The sequence below is a fragment of the Grammomys surdaster genome, unplaced genomic scaffold (assembly GCF_004785775.1).
Source record: "Grammomys surdaster isolate TR1022 unplaced genomic scaffold, NIH_TR_1.0 137, whole genome shotgun sequence".
Lineage (NCBI taxonomy): Eukaryota > Metazoa > Chordata > Mammalia > Rodentia > Muridae > Grammomys > Grammomys surdaster.
In genome coordinates, this window is record NW_021604595.1 from 8986225 (window position 1) to 9005248 (window position 19024).

General features: G+C 43.1%; 1 protein-coding gene across 1 annotated transcript in view; it reads right to left on the reverse strand.

Moving 5' to 3' along the window:
- Positions 1-6657: 6657 nt before the first annotated feature.
- The window catches only part of Sycp2l (synaptonemal complex protein 2 like), a 53589-nt gene continuing 41222 nt past the window's right edge, over positions 6658-19024 (reverse strand). Inside the window, exons 23-29 of the mRNA XM_028763100.1 lie at positions 18572-18648; positions 18345-18417; positions 14731-14805; positions 13424-13527; positions 12264-12361; positions 9511-9768; positions 6658-6754 (exon numbers count right to left, since the gene is read on the reverse strand). Coding sequence (XP_028618933.1) covers positions 6658-6754; positions 9511-9768; positions 12264-12361; positions 13424-13527; positions 14731-14805; positions 18345-18417; positions 18572-18648 — 782 coding nt within the window. The remainder of the gene's footprint in view (positions 6755-9510; positions 9769-12263; positions 12362-13423; positions 13528-14730; positions 14806-18344; positions 18418-18571; positions 18649-19024) is intronic.

A 19024-nucleotide genomic window follows, 5' to 3' on the forward strand; every position in this document is an offset into this window, starting at 1 on the left:
CTCTCTCAACAATGAAGCGTAGAAATGGTGGAGGAAAGGCATCTCCATATTACTCAGTGGCTGGCCTTGTGTGAGGATTCAGTCTCACCTGCCTTACACAAGGAACTCACTAGAAAAGCTGAATCCACTATCTACTCTTTTGACTTGCCTGACAATTCTCATTTTGTGTCAGAACAATGGGAGTGTGTAAGGTACAGCTATGTTAGAGAGGCAGAAGCAAAGTTCAAAGAGAGATCCGAGGCAGCTGGGTTCCTCGATACCCCAGAAAATAAACTCAAAACATACTTCCCTGTGAAATGCTCTGGTCATTTATTGTCTCTAATCTATGCACAGGGAATCCACAAGAGCCCTGAGCCTTAGGAATGGCTGTCTTCAAGCTCAACAAAGAATTTTCAACTGAATTTTCAATGGTTGTGAAGTACCTAAAGAAATGTTCAACATCTTTAGTCATCAGGGAAATGCAAATCAAAATAACCCTGAGATTCTACTTCACACCAGTCAGAATGGCTAAGATTAAAAACTCAGGTGATAACAGATGCTGGCGAGGATGTGGAGAAAGAGGAACACTCCTCCATTGTTGATAGGATTGTAAGCAACCACTCTGGAAATCAGTCTGGTGGTTCCTCAGAAAATTGGACATAATATTACCTGTGGATCCATCAATACTACTCCTGGGCATATACCCAGAAGATGTTCCACTATGTTCGTAGCAGCCTTATTTACAATAGCCAGAAGCAGAAAAAACCCAGATGTCCTTCAACAGAGGAATGGATACAGAAAATGTGGTATATTTACCCAGTGGAGTATTACTCAACTATTAAAAACAATGAATTCATGAAATTCTTAGGCAAATGGATGGAACTAGAATATATCATCCTGAGTGAGGTAATCCAATCACAAAAGAACATACACAGTATGCACACATTAATAAGTGAATATTAGCCCAAAATCTCACAATACCTAAGACATAACTCACAGACCACATGAAGCCCAAGAAAAAGTAAGACCAAAGTATGAGTGCTTCGGTCCTTCTTAGAAGGAGTAACAAAATACTCATAGGAGCAAATATGAGACAATGTGTGGGGAAGAAACTGGAGGAGAGACCATCCAGAGTCTGCCCCACCTGAAAATTCCTCCCAGATGCAATCACCATATGCAAACACTGCTGTGGATGTCCAGAAGTGCATGTCGACAGGAGCCTGATATACCTGTCTCCTGAGAGGCATTGCCAGAGCCTGACATATACAGAGGCAGATGTTCACAGCTAACCATCAAACTGACCACAGGGTTCCCAGTGGAGGAGTTAGAAGACTGAAGGAGTTGAAGGGGCTTGTGGCCCCACTCTGGGTCTAAACAGCTAGCCTGGGAACACACACAGAAGGACCCATGTCTCTAACTGTATTTGTAGAGAATGGACTTATCCAGCATCAGTGGGAGAGGAGGGTCTTGGTCCCTTGGAGGCTGGATGCCAGAGTGAGGGGAAATTTGAGGGAGGGAAGGTAGGAGTGGATGGGTGGGTGAGGGCACACCCTCATAGAAATAGGAGGAAGGATGGGTTAAGGGGTTTCTGGGGGCGGGGAATGGGGAAAGGGGATAACATCTGAAATGTAGATAAAGTACCCAATAATAAAAAAAAAGAAAGAAAAACAAACAATGGAACTGGCTATGACAGTCAAACATTTGAGACTCTTTAGCAGCAATCTGATTACCCATATTATGTGAATTTCTTATAATTGTCAAGGACAAGAGACTGTGGAACAGGCCCATGGAACTTTAAAACATTATCTTCATAAAATAAAAAAGGGGGAGATATACCCCTGTACACCACAAATTTATTTAAATCGTATTCTTATTTATTTTAAAGTTTTTTTTTTTAATTTGGATGCCAGGGAACTTTCTGCTGAGTGTCTATGGCACTCTAGAACTAGGCATATTTATGCATATGTGAAAGGGAATGATCCACTTACTGGCATAAGGCATGATCCCAATCAGGTATTAAACATGGTGAAGAGGGCATGTTTGTGTTTTTCCTGCAGGATGCTGAAGGAGCACTGTGGCCGCCAGAGTGATGGGTGAGGCATGCTGATGTCAGGACAAAAAAGGATGCTGACCTGTGAGCTTGCTGAGTGCCCTGACAATGGTGACTTGGAAGCTGTATTGGACATAAGTTCCCAACCCACCATTGCCTATCTATACCCCTGATGGGACAAGCTGCCTTGCCTCATGTCCTTAGACCTTGTGGAACAGAGAATCAAAAAGAGACAGTATAATGCCCCTTGTATTATTATATGTGACCAGTTATTCAGACTCAATCATGGACTGGTCTAGGAATCAATCCAATATTGGAAATAACAATCTTAATTTGGAAGTCTGGTTCTGGGCATTTTCAGAGACATATATGGAAATTAGCTGCAGTTCTCTATGATGTTATATTAGCAAGAGATAAAGTTGGGGCAGGATCTGGATTTCAAACAGGTGTTAGCACATGTGTTAAGGCTCTTTTAATTGTCAAGTTAAAAATACTTTTGTTTCTTCTACAATATTTAAGTTGCATTGATTGAATACCTTCTAATTGTGTTTTGAAATCTGGCATGTCAGTTATGGAGATCTATCAACCAGCTTGTTTTCGTGCTCTGAATATCACAGAGAACCATGTTATTCTAAAAATAGCTTGCAAGTACTGGAAGAATAAGTCAGGCTTTAAGCAGAAGCAAGAGGGTAGTGGGCTTGATTATTGCTGGTATTATAACAGCTTTAATTACATTAATTGCTAGCACCACTGCTTCTGCAATTGCTATGACACAAGAAGTTAAGGCAGCTACTTTTGTTAATCATTTAGCAAAAAAATGTTACTAATGTGTTGAATATACCAGAGGATTTAGATAGGCATTTGGAAGAATGGATTGATGCTTTTTGTCCTATTCAAATTACTGAAAGGAGGTTCAGAATTTAAGGGTAAGGAACCATCTTGAGTGTCATGCCAAATACCATTGGATTCATGTTAGTTCTACAATTTACAGTGGTAGTCATTATAATTAGGAAGAAGTTTAATGACACATGCAGTTGTATTTGTCATAATTCTAACACCTCTCAGGATGTTTTAATGATACATAGGGAGCTTGTGAATTTCAAGAATGCTGTTCTGCTGAGTGTTGATGCAGTAGATACTGTAGATGAAATTACCCATGGCCAGAGGTCAGTATTTCTATTTTGGTCAAGCTTCAAGAATGGCACATATAGCTTGATCATGCTAGCCCTTTTTGTCCTGGGAATACTTTTATTCCTGTACATTGTGTTAAAGCTTTTCTTCAACATCAACATGTTGGCAGCCAAGTACATGGCTTGAATCTGAAAATGGAGCCCCAGACAGTTATTAACAGGCTGTCAAGCCAAGGACAGGTAATATTCTGCACAGAGCCTCACCAACCTAAGACAGAAATGCATTGCTTTTGATAATGCATATTCCATGATGGGTAAGGAAGGCATTCTTGTTAGAGCAAACTAAGACAGGCTCAGTCTTGTTAATGAAATAAAAAAGGGAGAAAGGCAGAGAACCTTTGGGGCTGCTTGGCAAGAATCTGACATGGACCAAGGGCAAGGAAATGGGCTGCTTGGCAGGAATCTGACATTGGCCAAGGACAAGGAAGTAGGCTTCAGCCAGGAATCTGACATTAGGCTAGAACAAAGAAGGAATCTCAGGCAGGAACCTAAACATTAGGCTAGAACAAAGAAGTAATTTCAGACAGGAATCTAAATTTTAGGCTAGAACAGAAAGTAGGCTTCAGACATGACAATGACCTTGGGCTAGGACAAGGCAGTAGGCTCAGATACTTTGGTCATCCTGATAAATCCTTAGAAATGGTGATCATGTGAGTGTTCACATAATTGGGTTTAATGCCTTGCTTTTTCTTTGCCTATTTGTGTTTATTGTATTGTTTGTTCCCTGACTATTTGCATCTATTATATTGCTAGACCCTCAACCTAGAACTGACCTTAATACATGCATGTAATCAAAATGGTATAAAACCATAAAGGAGGAGGGGGATGGGATGGGGGTTCTAGGGAGGGGAAATGGGGAAAGAGGATGACATCTGTATTGTAAATAAAATATCCAATAAAAAAAAAAGGAACGACTGTCTTCATTCTTAGACACGGAAAGGGGACAGTGCAGGAGCTGGGAGTGGGAGGTCCCAGAGAGGATAGGGTCCTCCATGCTGGAATACTGGACTTACATTTAGATGCTCAAAAGCCAGGAGGTATCATGCTACATGCCTGGCAGTGAGCAGAGTCGCTAGGACAGAGCTAATACTTAGAAAAGCTGCTGCAGGAGCACTAAGGGCAGATGCTGCGATTGACGAGCTGTTTTTCCTGTTTGTGTAAGTGTTTAACTCGGTCTCATCAGAACGGCATTCCCTTGCCGGCAGAGCAACATCAACACTGCACCTTCAACCAAGCTCAGAGAAGACTGGGTGGGCTTTTTCAAAGACATGTCCCCTCAGTGATCAGGCTCAATTTTTCACCTTTCATCTCTGCAGCCTCTAAATCAGCTCTTTAATTCTCTCACCTACCAAAATCACTCTTGTGTATCTCAATTCCTCTCACGGGTTTAAGTCTCTAATGTTCCCTCAGACTCGTGTTTTGAACACCTGTCTTCTGGTCTGGTGGCACTATTTTAGGGTAGTGTTTCTCAACCTGTGGATCGTGATCCCATGGGAACTGAGCCCTTTCACAGGGATGGCCTAAGACCATTGGAAAACACAGGTGTTTACATTGTGACTCATAAATTAGCAAAATCACAATTATAAAGTAGTAATGAGATAATTTTACAGTTGAGGTCACTACAATATGAAAAAATGTGTTTAAAGGGTCACAGCTTTGGAAAGGTTGAGAAACACTGTTTCAGGGAATTGTGGTACCCTTAGGAGATGGAAGTTTTCTGACAGAAGTAAGCAACTAGACCTGGGGCTTTGCAGGACTGAGCCCATCTCATGGCCTAGATGTTTATTACTCTCTTGCATGCAGTAAGAAGGGCAGATCTGGCCACTGAACGCCACCATGCTCTTCCCACCAGGCTGGACTGAATCCCATAAAACAATAGCTGAAGTCAACCTTCCTGTTTCTGTCATGGACTTTGCTCACAGCAATGCAAACATAGCTAACATACTCAGGAAGCTCAAAGCCTTCATCCCGGCAATAGCCTCTCCTAATCTACTGGATTCCACTGCATACATTTTTGACTTCCGAAGTCACTGAGTTAACTTATTCACTCGCTACCAGATGTTCTCACCTACAGAATCAGTCCTCCCCGTCATTCAAGTGAAGGAAATTTAGTGTGGACCCACTTCCTTCCCTAGAGTATTCTGTAGGTTTATGGCCTTGAGCAAATAAAGGTTTTACTTAGGGTTTTGTTTTGTTTTTTTTTTTTCTGCTGTGGTTCCTATAGCCACATTTAACTCTTCTGCATCCTAAGAAAACCGTACTTATCCAAAAAGATCTATTTCAAATAGTACCTCTCCTTTATAATAGCCATTCCTGATTACCCAGTAAAAATGACCACCCTTCCCTTATGACTCTGCCAGAGTCAGTTACTCCTGACAGTGTGAAGCACATGCAGGGTCATCTGAATGCTCTTGTGTCCTCCTTAGATAAGTCCTTAGTATCTACAGTCACATCTTACTACATATTCTAGCTCCTTCTATATAAGCTAAACTCAAGGCTTTTCTAGAGAAGAGTGCTCAAATGTGCAGTTCCTAGTTACAGGAAGTCACATGTATTCCTTAGGTGTCCATCAGGACCAGCAATGAAACCCACAAAATACTGTCCCATCAGGAGGGATGAGCCTTGAACTGGGTGTGTCTAATTGAAGTGAGATCAATCAACCTCATTAACTCATCCTCTGAAAGATTTTATTTTTAATTGTGTGTGTACTCTTTTAAGCTAAACCTTTATGGCAATGCACTAAAACATATTTTGTTAAATGTTATTTTAAAAAACTCAAGAATTCAATTAAGGTTACGTATGTTTGTATTAGGGAAAAACTACAAACTAACATGCTAGCTATAACATAGCTCACTGTGTTATAACGAGAACATACTGCTCAATGCACAGGCTCTACTGATCTAACCACACGCTGTCCGACTTTGTAAGTGCACTTAAATAAGATGGGCTTTGTTTCATTTCTCTAAAATGAATTCAAATGCCCGAGTGTGTACATGTAGGCCTCTGTAGACAAACTTAGTAGTGATCTTAGGAGGAATATTTCTCCTCAGATGAGCATGTGCTTTAGGGTAGAGGGCTGGAGAAATGAAATTATCTGAAGAGCAACAGTAGCCTCCCCCCTTATAATTTCATGCTCAGTGGTTTTCATCTATTCTGTTTTCAGATTACTTTTCCTTTAAGGGGGTTTATGAAATAATCTCTATGACAGCGCTCAATTTTCTAGTTTCTACAAAACTTGAAAGCATTCTCCAAATAAAATAAAGCTTACTTTAAAAACTGTATGAAAAGTAAGCCACTTGGAATTGCTGAACATCTTGGATTTTTCTATTACTGGACAAAGTTTGAATAGGGAGGTTAGTTTCCTTGAACAGTTGGATAGAACAGAACAAGCTGTGAACCTGCCTTTTCCTGCCCTATCCCACCCTAACTCAGCAGCTGCTAAGGGCTGTTTGCTGCTGGGCATAGCTCTGAAGGACAGCTCTTGGGCCAAGGGACTCCAGACTCCTTCTCCATCTTCCCCCTCAGGCTGTTGTACCTGTTGGAAGAGAAAATAGAGAATAGCATGAGTCAAGCTGCAACCACTACACATCTTGGGCCCTTGGAACTCACAGCCAACAGGACCATCATTCTTTTTGAGAGTGATGTCCGTGACTCTGATGTATTGGGGGATCACAGTCTTAAGCGCACCCCTTCAGTTCTATGTTAAGCGACAGAAAACAGAGAGACTGGAAACCAATCAACATGCTTAAGCAAGCTAAGCTATAAATGAATATGCTCCATATGCTGTAACTTACCAAATTTAATGTGCTTATCCAAACATGAAGTTATTTTGTAGATGGCCCCTTAATTACATATTTTTATGTATGGGTGTTTTGTTTGAATGTATGTCTGCACACCATATGTATGCAGTGCCCAAGGACTCCAGAAGAAGAAATTGGATTCTGAAGTTGGAGGAATAGATGAGTTGTGAGCCTCTTTGTGGGTGCTGGGAATTGAACCCAAGTCCTATAGAAGAGCTCTTAACCTTGGAGCCATCTCTCTAGTCCTGTCTCATCCCATGTAGTTATTGTCTTAAATTTCATGATTGTATATGTGTGTACGCATGTGTGTATGCGTGTATGTGTATGTATGTGTGTGGGTGTATGTATATATGTGTGTATGTGTGTGTGAGACTGTGTGTGCATAATTAGATGAGAGAACAGTTTTTAGAATTCTCTCCCTTCCACCATGTGGATTCCAGGTATTGAACTCAGGTTTTCAGGCTCAGTAAGCTTAGAACTTCTTCTTTGATACAGTAGGAATACGTCTGCATGCAGATCAGCCACTGTATCTCCATGTTTAATGCAAGCACTCAATTCTAAAAACTGAATGACCGAACCTGGGCCTAATCATGGGGTTAGAGGATGCTCACAGCAGGAAGGTGACATAAAGCATCCGGGCCATTCAGTGCTTACATCTTCCCACCTCAGTTCTCAAGGACTGAACAATGTCAATTTCTCTACCTACCTGAGGGTGTGGTCATAAGGCAAAGCTTTGGCTTTCCTTCTTAAGGATGAGTTGAGTCAAACCTGGAAGACATTGGTCCATCACTTACTATGTTCATATTAGGCATGCTAAAAACAAGAACATGCACCCTACTTATATCTCACAGAATTTTTCTGTAGATTGTTTCATGATAACACCCAAGAAGGGTTTCTGGCAACCCAGGTTAGCAACATTAAAGCTTCATGTATTTTTCCACTCAAATCTGATTTACGAATTGTCTCTATCAATACCACTAACCTATATATGTGGGGCCTTTCACAAGCACTACTTGAAGCCTGGAATCTTTAATTCTTTGAAGCTGTAGGCTAGAGGTAGAAATAATCTCGTTTAAGGGTGTCCTAGAAGAGAGCTAATGCTATCATTGAGATGGATACCTGACAGAGGGGCAGCCACTGGATACCTGTATGATCTTGATTGAGCTAACTAACCTCTAACAGAGATACTAATGAACACTGAATACTCAGCCTACAACAGGGAGCCCAGTCATCACTCAGTGTGAGCTAAAGGCAGTATCCTCATCTGCCATTTGCAACCCGGGTGGGGTAAGGGGTAAGAGTCAATTTTCTTATGCCACAGAAAGAGAATAAAAGCAAAATCTCTTAGCAGCATCACCTGTCAATAAAAAAGCCAATGGCCAATGAGCTGAGGCAGGAAATAGGAGGTGGGACACTGGCAGGAAGAAAGAGGATTCTGGGAAATAGTGAGAGAATAAAACAAAGAAATGCCCAGGAACTCAAGAGAGAGGGATGTAAACTAGCAGATGGTTGAACTCAGGATAGAATAAAGAGGAGATTCGCCCCAGACTTGGATGCATGAAACTGAAGAAGAGGTAACTAACCATCTGGAAGACATGGAATAGTCTGAATGGATTAAAAAAGTTATGAACTAGTCAGGGATGAGCCAAAGCTTGTGGCATAGGTATTTAATAATAATTAGTCTCAGAGCTGTTGCTGTTGGTAACTAAGTGGCCTGGAGGAAAAGCAGATTTATGTATTTTTACAGCTTAAGGAAGTACACTGGAAGAGAGACTTTCTAAATTCACCAAGGAGCTGAATCAAAGGGAGAGAAACGTAACAAGTGTTTTGTAGCCATCTTTGGCTACTTTGTAGGTTCCTTTTTTATTTTTTTATTTTTTTAATTTTTTTTATTTTTTACTTTTTATTTTTTACAAGGAGAGAGACAACCAGGAGCCACTGACCAGGTCGGTCTCTGTGCTTCTGTGAACAACCTCCTCACCCTCATTCGTGTCAGAGGGCATGAAAGATGAAGGGAGATTAGTTACCAAGAGGGAGGGGATCATCAGGAATGAGAGGCAGACAAGAGAAGGTGACTTCCATGAAAATATCATAACAGGGCATAAGATGGTCCAGCAGAAACGGATGCTTGCTCTGTAACCCTGACAACCTGAGTTTGATCTCTGGAACCCATTTCAAGGTGGGAGAGCTGTCCTCACAAAATTAGCCCTAACTGTGTGATAGCACACAAACATACCCCCTTATCATACATTCACAAATAAGAAATAAAAATTTTACATTTTTGAAACGTCATCACAAGCCAGAATGGTGGCAACACACTTCGAATCCCCAGCACATGGGAGGTGGGAGTGGCAGATTTTTGTGTTTTTTGAGGCTGGCTTGGAATACGTAGTGAGTTCCAGGATAACCAGGGCTCCATATAGAAACCTGTCTCAAACAGACAGCAAAACAACAACAAAAGACTCCTTTTGAAAGAACAGTTTTATAGTACCTCCACACTTGGCGATCACAGAATGATTGCAAGTCGGCCGACTGTCTCTCCCAAAACTCCTGAAATGAAACAGAGGTTCTGACTAAACACTCCATGCTTCTTTTGACTAGAAAAGGTTGGTTCTTTGGTCCCAGAGACAGCAGAGACAGTGAACTTGCCAGAGCATCCTTCTCGAGGCATTTCAGTGTCTGAAGATCCTTCTCCAAGCTGCTCAGCTCCTGAAGGACGGAGCTGTGGAATCTGTCCAGCTTGTCCAGTCTGCCAAACAGGAAAGCAGCCAACTTCAGTGGGACCGATTGTGTTGTGACAGAATGGTCCCCAAGAGAAGCAAGCTTGCCTTATGAACATGTTGATACCTTCCTTCTCTTCCCACTTTTTCATGTTCCATGATCCTCGGTACCAGAAACTCAGTGACCTCTCACCTAGCCCCTGGCAGCAGCTCAGAGCCAGCCACTAGGTCATCAATACCTTTACAACACAGGACAGACAGATGGCTCCAAGAAAGGACACTGGGTGCCCTCCCTCCCTTCTGCCTCTGCTCTCACCCCTCTGTCTGGCCTTGTGCCGTGAGAGTTGTGGTCAGGTAGGTTCACATACCCTTTTCCTACCTCTGTGTTTTAGTTTCAGATTTTCCGACAGTCACCATACTGTATCTGGCGTCATTCTGTGTCATATAAATGGCTTATCTGTCCACATACTGCCTCTCTTTTCCTTTAGGTTCAATGTTCTGTATAAACAAGAGCAACTGTGGCTTTCTGCTTCTTTGAGTGTAGAATGTTAAAATCTTTGTTCCGGGGTAGTAGTATTGGAAAGTGACGGGAGCGGGGCCCACTGAGATGTCTTAGATCATCAGTGAGCGTGTGCTAGAAGGGTCTATGAGATCTGGGACTCTTTTATTTTGATTTCCTGTCTGTTGAACAGTTTTCTCTACTACCTGTTCTGGCCATGACACCTTCCTCTACCACAGAGCTCAGAGCAACAGGGCCAATTAATCACAGACTAAATCTCCCAAAACCATGAGTTGAAACATGTGTGTGCACACATACATGGGTACCTAGTTTTATTGCAACAGGGTCTTGGTCTACAATGTCAGTCTGATCTAAAATTCATTATGTGTCCTAGACTGGTCCCCAATCATGGCAACTCTCCTGCCTCAGCCTCTGACAGTGCTGGAATTACAGACACGGGCTACCATGCTTGGCTACTTCGGGTATCTGCTTATAATCAAACTGCTACCTCACAGCTGGCTGCTCTCACTGATGTCTCACACTGAGCATAGAGCAAGCGCCTTGCGTTACTGTTCAGTGTGTTTTAGCTGAGTGGGTTCTTGGCTGAGGGTAAAGTCCTTCAAATACAATAGGAATTTGTCAAACCCAGAGCCCTCTGTGACTTTGTCTGGCCATGGCATATATACAAGAACTTTTTAAAAAAATTATAACTTTTTACTCAAGCAATGCATTCTAATCCAAGAACCTTTCTACTTTAGCTAAACAAATATCCCCCCAACCCCACCTCCACTTCAAGCCATTCTCTCCAGTGTGGAGCAATGGCTACAGTCTTCTTCCCCACGGCACTAGAATCTTTGTTTCCAAAATCTCATTCGAAAAGCGCTTCCAGGCTGGGCAGTGGTGGCACACACCTTTAATCCCAGCACTTGGGAGGCAGAGGCAGGCAGATTTCTGAGTTCGAGGCCAGCCTGGTCTACAGAGTGAGTTCCAGGACAGCCAGGGCTATACCCTGTCTCGAAAACAAACAAACAAAAACAAAACAAAATGCTTCCACCGCAGTTGTTTTGAACTAATTCCAACTACACAGAAACCTATCACTCACTTCCGATTTCTTCTTCAGTCTCTGAAATGTAGGCACCTGGTACTTCCTGTGACATACCATATCTTCTTATCACACACAGTATAACATAAAATTTGCTTTCTAACCATGTTTAAGAGAGAAAGCAGCGGGCATATTTGTGGTGCTCTGCCGCCTTGCTGTTACGCGCCTGCAAAGATTTCCCATCATGAGAAACAGAAATTCTGTGCCCATTAAACAATTAACAATTGACCCCCCCCAAAGCCTCTGATGCTTTCTGCCACAAATTTCTACTCACTCCAGCAGGTATCTCATTTACGTGGAATCATGTAGTGTTTACCCTGTACGAGCCTGGCTTTTAACTCTTAGAATAATGTTTTCAAGGTTCATCCACGTTTACCACATGTACTGTTGTGATCAAGCACACGACAAAGCATGCATGTGTGTTCATATGTGTGTGTATGTGTGTGTGTGTGTGTGTGTGTGTAACAATAATCCAAGAGAAAGAGACTAGCCACTTGAGAGAGGGGTAACATGGTAGGACTTGCAGGGATAGTATTAGGAAGGGGCTCAAGGCTAGAAAAGGGGGAGCAGTGATGTAATGTAACTATATTTTAACTAAAAACAAATGTCTTCCCACGGCTGGATGACAGCTGGTTGGATAGACCACACTGCACCTCATCTGTTTTCACAGCTCCACAGGCTTGCCCCATCTTTGCAAATGTGTTCTCATTTTCAATGAGCATCTTTTAGCATCGTTCACAGGTAGCTCGTGAAGAGGCTGGAGGAGAGAACTGAGTTCCAGATCTCATCTCGTAGATGGAGAACCAGGACTCCATAAAGCTTCAGAGATACAGGAAGCTTCACATCTCCACACAGCATCTCCTTAACCTCAAGGCAATGGCCCCAGACGTTGCTTCACCCCCATGGTTTTGCTAAGTAGTTACCTGCACATGTGTATCTGGTTCCAAAGTCTTATTAGGCAAGCTGGCACTTCTTTTGCTTTTTCTGAAGAGAGTGGAATCCCTTTCTGCTTGAGCTTCAGCTATTGACAAGGAAACAAAAATGAGGGCATTTGGGGTAAGCAGGATACTAAGTTGAGTGTTTACTGTATTCGAAAGACACGACCTGCACACAGCACTGCTCACAGGAAGCATTCCTGCTGAGAGACCAGAGAGGCATCATCCTATGTACACGTCAGGCATTATCTCTGCGTTAGTACTATAAAGAACACGAGAAACCAAGGAAACCTATACTCGTGCTAATGATACAATGTATCAGGTACTACCGGTCCATTATACATTGGCTGATTGCTGAAAGCTATACTCTGGAGGTCTACTGAGTTAGAGAGATGTGGGCTGGACGTGATATTTTTCTTGAATGTACTGATACAGAATAAGGGACTTTCCAATAATGAGGCAAAGTCCAAAAAAACTGAAACTGCTGTGATGTGCAGCCTAGAGATAAGACCGAGATGACTGGCACACACAAGGTGTCCAAGATCTGCTGTTATTAAACAGGATACCCTCCACATCCCCTCCTGTTGAGTCTTAGAGTCTGCTCTCCTGTAGAAGGTTCCCTTCTTCCTTGTCCATCTGCCTGGCACTGTGGTCAAACCATGGCCTTCTGAGAATGCCACCAGCATGTCCGAGCCAAGAACATTTGGTCCCACTGGAGAGAACGGACAGGGAGCAGTCTTACACATTCAATATTGCTATCAGAATGGCAATAAAGTCAGTGACCAGAGCCAAGATGAATGCCCCTGCCTCATACTCAGGAGATTGTCATACATGAAGAGTATTGTACTATTACAATGAAAGGCATGTGGTAGCAAAGTCAGAATGAGCCGAGTTCTCTTTCTGTTGCTTTCTGCCCAACTCTGTTGAGAGATACAGTTGACAAATCAGAAATATGGCAACTAGAAAGATTACTCAGTCCATTTGTGCCTTGTGACCAGTACCTGTCCACTCCCGCCTCTCCCTGGTCTCCGGTAACCACCCCTATGCTCTGCCTTCTACTTCAGCTATCATAGATCTCACATAAATAGGTGACATCATGCAGTGTCTGTCTGGCTCGTTCCACATTTCCTGTTTCAGTAGACTGGTACCTCAAATTTTCTTTTCAGGTCTCTAGTGAAGTTTTCAAAGGCCATTTTAAAAGCAGAACCATTTGCATTTTCTGACACATCTTCTTCAGATGGAGTAGATATATCTGAGACAAAAATGAAATATTAACAGTAACTAAAAGAAAATGCTCAAGTATAAACAAAAATAAAATATGAATGATAACTAAAAAATATATATATGCTCAAGTAGACATGTTTGGCCTCTCCTTGCCAGAGGATGCAACAATTTGTCAGAAGCACAAATGTAAACCATAGACTCCCCCAACTAGCTATCTGCATCTGATTCTGCAACATGGCTGACCCTGACCACGACCACACTAGCTAGCTCATACTGAATCAGTAAGCCACTAAGACCTCATGCAACCTCCCACCAAACCCTGCCCTCTTTCAAGTGTTTATTTCATCCAAACCTTCTCAGCACCTTAAACCAGATCAATTGATAGCACGTCTAAGAAGGCAGCTTAGGAATTACAGGAAGTTGTAAGGAACACACAACATGGAAGACCGGGTAATGGTGCTTGTCACCATGCCTGATGACCTGAGTTCAATCTGTGGGTTCTATATGATATAAGGAGAGAACTGACACCAGAAAGCCATCCTCCATCCTTCATACATGCATGGCATGCACATGTGTGTACATAAGTAAATAACAAGGATATAACAGCATATGTCAGTGAGGATAGCCTGACATAGAGTCTCAGACTTACCTAGCTAGGCATATAAGGCCTCTGTTCTAAAGGATTTGCCTTTACCAGCTTGTTCATTCCTTACACAAACTATGGTAGGTGCTTCTAGGATTCACATGAAACACTGACACCATCTGACTTCTGCAAGCTCACACCAGCCGCTCCAGGAATAGAACCCAGGTTATCTCAAATCATGACGATCTTGTGCCTCTAGGCTGCCCAATTTGTCTTCTTGGAGCCCTTCATTCCAAGATCTATAGTACTATCCATCAGGAGTCTAGCCAAGCTCACAGAGACATGATCTGTCACTAGCTTCGATTATAAAGTATGTGTGCACAAATATAATAGCTATCAGCTAAGCAGAAGCCTCTAGTTTGAGAGCCTGTTGGTCTTAAAGAAGAGCTACAGAGCAGAAATCAAAGTGCTTTTATCCACAATTTGTGCAACAATTTGCTCATCTCAAAGAAAAAAATGCTTAGTACGTAGGCTGACTGTAGCCCTGGTGATCTTAGAATGCAGCTCTTGTAAGTCACATGAGTATGTTAAGAACAGACACATCCATCACACCCCTCCCTCAGCTGCTGGCTGAGTGCATGGAGTTACCTGTCACAGCGGGGAATCCTGGAGCATCTTCTAATCTTGATTGCTTTAGGGTAACGGCACTCCCATCGGGTGTCTCTAAACGTAAACAGCATGGTCATGGAGCCGTTTGTGTACCTCTTTTGTGTCCAATGTATCTCGTCTTCTTTTGTTTGTGTACTTCACATGTATGGTCACCGTATCTGCACCACCCTATGTTGATGTAGGTCTTTCTACATCCCTCTCCCCAACCAGCTCTTCTTGAATTCCCCAACCCACCCCCCCTTTCATTCATAACCTCTATTGACAGATAGACACACACACACCAAAAGACAGACACACAGAGACAGACATGCACACATGCATAAACTCACACATGCATAAACAGAGAGAGGGAGAGGGAGAGGGAGAGGGAGAGGGAGAGGGAAGGAGGGAGAGGGAGGGAGAGAGAGAGGGAGAGGGAAGGAGGGAGAGGGAGAGGGAGAGGGAGAAAGGGAGGGAGAGAGAGGGGGAGAGGGAGAGGGAGGGAGAGAGGGAGAGAGAGGGGGGAGAGAGAGAGGGAGGGAGGGGGAGAGGGAGAGAGGGAGGGAGGGGGAGAGGGAGAGAGGGAGGGAGGGGGAGAGGGAGAGAGGGGGAGAGGGAGAGAGGGGGAGAGGGAGGGAGGGGGAGAGGGAGGGAGGGGGAGAGGGAGGGAGGGGAAAGGGAGGGAGGGAAAGAGGGGGAGAGGGGGAGAGGGAGAGAGGGAGAGAGGGAGAGAGGGTGAGGGGAGGGGAGAGGGAGAGACATACACACATGCGCACACATACAAACACACACAGACACACACATGCATACACACATATGAACACACAGAGACAGACACACACAAAGCACGTCCTACTGAGTCCAGTTGGCATTACATTTACTTCCATGCCTTTGGAGCTGACTCCTTAGGTTTGGAGTCACATCCCTGAAGGAAAATCCAAAGTGTTTCTCCTTCCTCCACAGCCACTGACTGTCAGCAGTTCTTCACCTAGGCTGGATCTTGTAAGGCTTTCCTGCACCTATGCTGGGGTGGCAGTCGGTGTGCCTATGCTGGGGTGGCAGTCGGTTTGCAGGCTTTGTGCAGACAGCTATACTGGGAAAGTTCATGGGAGAAACATCTCTGTCCTGTCCTGAAGAAACTGTTATTCGATGTTAGTCCCAGACCTCAGGCTCTTAAAACATTTCCATCTCCACTTCTGTGATACTGCCTTGGTCTTAGATGTAGGGGTTGTGTTGTCGCTGTCACATTTGGGGGAAGGTACCCCTACAGCCATTTGTTTCATGTACTTCCCTGGCCATGGCCTCTTTTTGGCAGTTAATAACTTTGATACAGCACAGGTGAACCTCATCTCCTCGTTACTAACTACTAACTGTTGGCAGGTGGATGGAGCGCTGCCTAAAACTCAAAGCACTGCTGTCTACTGATACCTGAAGGAAGACGTGGCCACAGGCATCCCTCTGATGCTCTCAGACACATTTAGGAACTCACAAGGTACAGACAGACTTTGTGTACACTAGACACAATATTCTAAATAAAGCCAGAGTAGTGGACAGTTAAAAATATCCCCAGATGGCTGTAGATGGGTTTGAGATTCCGCTATTCCTCTGGCCTCTGTGGTTTTTTGTTTTTTTGTTTGCTTGTATGTTTGGTTGGTTGGTTGGTTGGTTAGGTTTTTGTATCAGTACCATGTTGTTTTTGTTACAGTGTTATTTGAAGTCAGGCACTGTGATGCCCTGTGTCAGCCCTACTCCTGCTGCTTAGGTTTGCTTCTGTGACTTAGGTCCTTGGTACATCTTTATGACATTTGCTCCATTTCTCTGGAGAGTGTCATTGGAAGTGTGATGGGGGCCGCACTGAATCTCCACCTCTCCTTTTGGGAACTTCTTTAACAGTTGGGGATGGACACACACAGAGAAGAATGAAACCAGACCCTTAAATCTCACTCGCTACAAAAGTCAACATGAAATGTGTGGAAAGTGTCACTCTAGGATCTGAAACTAAGACAAATGAATTAGACAGATGGTTTTCAAAAATTAAGCATAAGTAGTCAAATATATGAGGGGGGGGAAATGAGACAGCTTTAACCATTGAAGAAATGCAAATAAACACTCTGAAGTTCTTGGTGATACAACTCAGTCACCAAGCAAACAACATATACTTTGAGGATGGGATACTGTTGTTATACACTGTTGGTCAGAGTGTAAATGAGTACAGACACTGTGGAAATCAGTATGAAGATAAGCAGTAAGACCAGACCCACCATAGGACACAGCTGGACCATTCCTGGGACTGTATCCAAAGGAACCTAAGTCTGTATACGACAGAGACACCTGGTTATCCATTTGAGGCACCATTCAAAATAACCAAGTCACAGAATGAGCATGTTCATCAGCAAATGAACTAACTAAAGAAAACACGGTAGTCAGCCCCCACGCAACCCTGCCCAGGCCCATTAAGAATTGTACAAGAGTGTAAACCAGCTGGGTGAGTTTGCCAGATTACCTCTCCCCTCTGCTCAAGCCCACTGACAGTCTCACGACAGTGCAAGCGATCCAAGCAAGTTCCCCCGGCCCCCCCCCCCCACAGGACTATCTGGAGTCGCACAGAAGTGATGCTACCAGATGAGTCTCTCAGATACCTGCCCATGCCACTCCAACCTCCCAAGCTGAGCATGAGTAACATCCACCTTTGCAACAGCCAGGCATGTCATCTGGACTCACCCGGAAGAGCCTCTCACATACTCTGTCAGTATGTGACAGTTGGCCCCGGATCTGGTACCCATACCAGTTTTCTATGCTCAGACCCAACTCAGAGCCACATTCACTTGCTTTTTGGTTGCCAGTGAATTTAATCATCTCTATCAAAAGTCAATGTCAAATACCCGAAGGATTGACTTACAACCCTTCAGACGTGATCTGATGTCAACCAGTCTTGGACAAGAACAAAAACTTGCTCTCAGCAGAGGCTGGTCAGGTGCACAGCGAGACAAGTCCACATCCCTAGGTCACGTCCCACAAAACCATAAACCATGAAAGGCCAAGACATGACTCTCCCCAAACCCCACAAACTATAGAAGTGTTTACCAAAGAGAATTATCTAGATGAATCAAAATGAGGAAATTTTCTTTAAAAACAATTATCAACATGATGAAAGAATATGAGAAGTTTAAAGAGGATAAAAGGACAAACATGAATGAACTTAAAGAGGAGAGGAAGAAACTCCTGCTCGAAGCCCAAGAAAATACAAATGCATGCTGAAAGAAAGAATGAGGACAATTCAGAATTCATAAGTGACTTCGATAAAATGACAGAAATATTGAAGGAAAAAAATCAAGCTGAAATGAAGTTGGGATTGGAAAAAACAACAACTACCTAATCAGAAATTTCAGAGTAAATCCTGATTGGTAAGCAGGATCAACCAGAAGAGAAAATTCTGGGACCTGAAGATAAAGTCGAGGAACTAGGCCACTCCGTCAAAGAATAGGATTACTTTTTTAAAACACATGTGAAAGGAACATGTGTGCACAGTGATATTTTTATCTGGCGTAATCTGAAACATGGCCCGGATTAATTGCACTTTTTTTTTTCTGTTAAAGAAAAAACAGTTACTCAACCGTCTCTGTGTTCCAAGTTTTCTAGCTTGTGCTTGAAGCTACTGCTTCCCATGAATGGTTCTTGGTTCACAATCTAAAACGCAAAATACAGACATGTTTAATTGGTACACAGACACAGCTACAAAACATAGAAGTGGTATTGCACCACCCACTTAACAGAATAAGCAATTGTTTTATGTGAATATAATTTAAGTCTGGAAAAAAATCAAACAATTAATAGATAGTACCTCAGGTACATTTTCCTCCTCCACTTCCGGGTGCTCTAAGGAAGACGAACTGCTGGATGGAGGAGGACTTCGGGGTCCTGAATATTAGAGAAAACAATTCATAGTGAGTAAACAGATCGAGAAAGATTCACATGGCATTCAGCAGATTTCATTGTTAAAGGAGGGGGAACTGTCCTTAGCAAAATCTCTCTCAGGGCACGCATGCTTGTTGGGTTTCTATGTCCATAGACAGATGAGCAGTTCCCCCAGCAGCCGCCATAGCTGCGCATCTGTTCCGTGCACCCTGGCTTCTTACGTTGCCTCCCTTTCGTTCCTCTTTCCCATTATTAACTTGATACATACATCATTCACCGATTATCACAAATTGATATGATGCCACATATCATTTACCACCTACCGAACTTGTTCACCTAAAATTGTAAGGTCTCCATGCTTTGATTGGTATCTTCATTT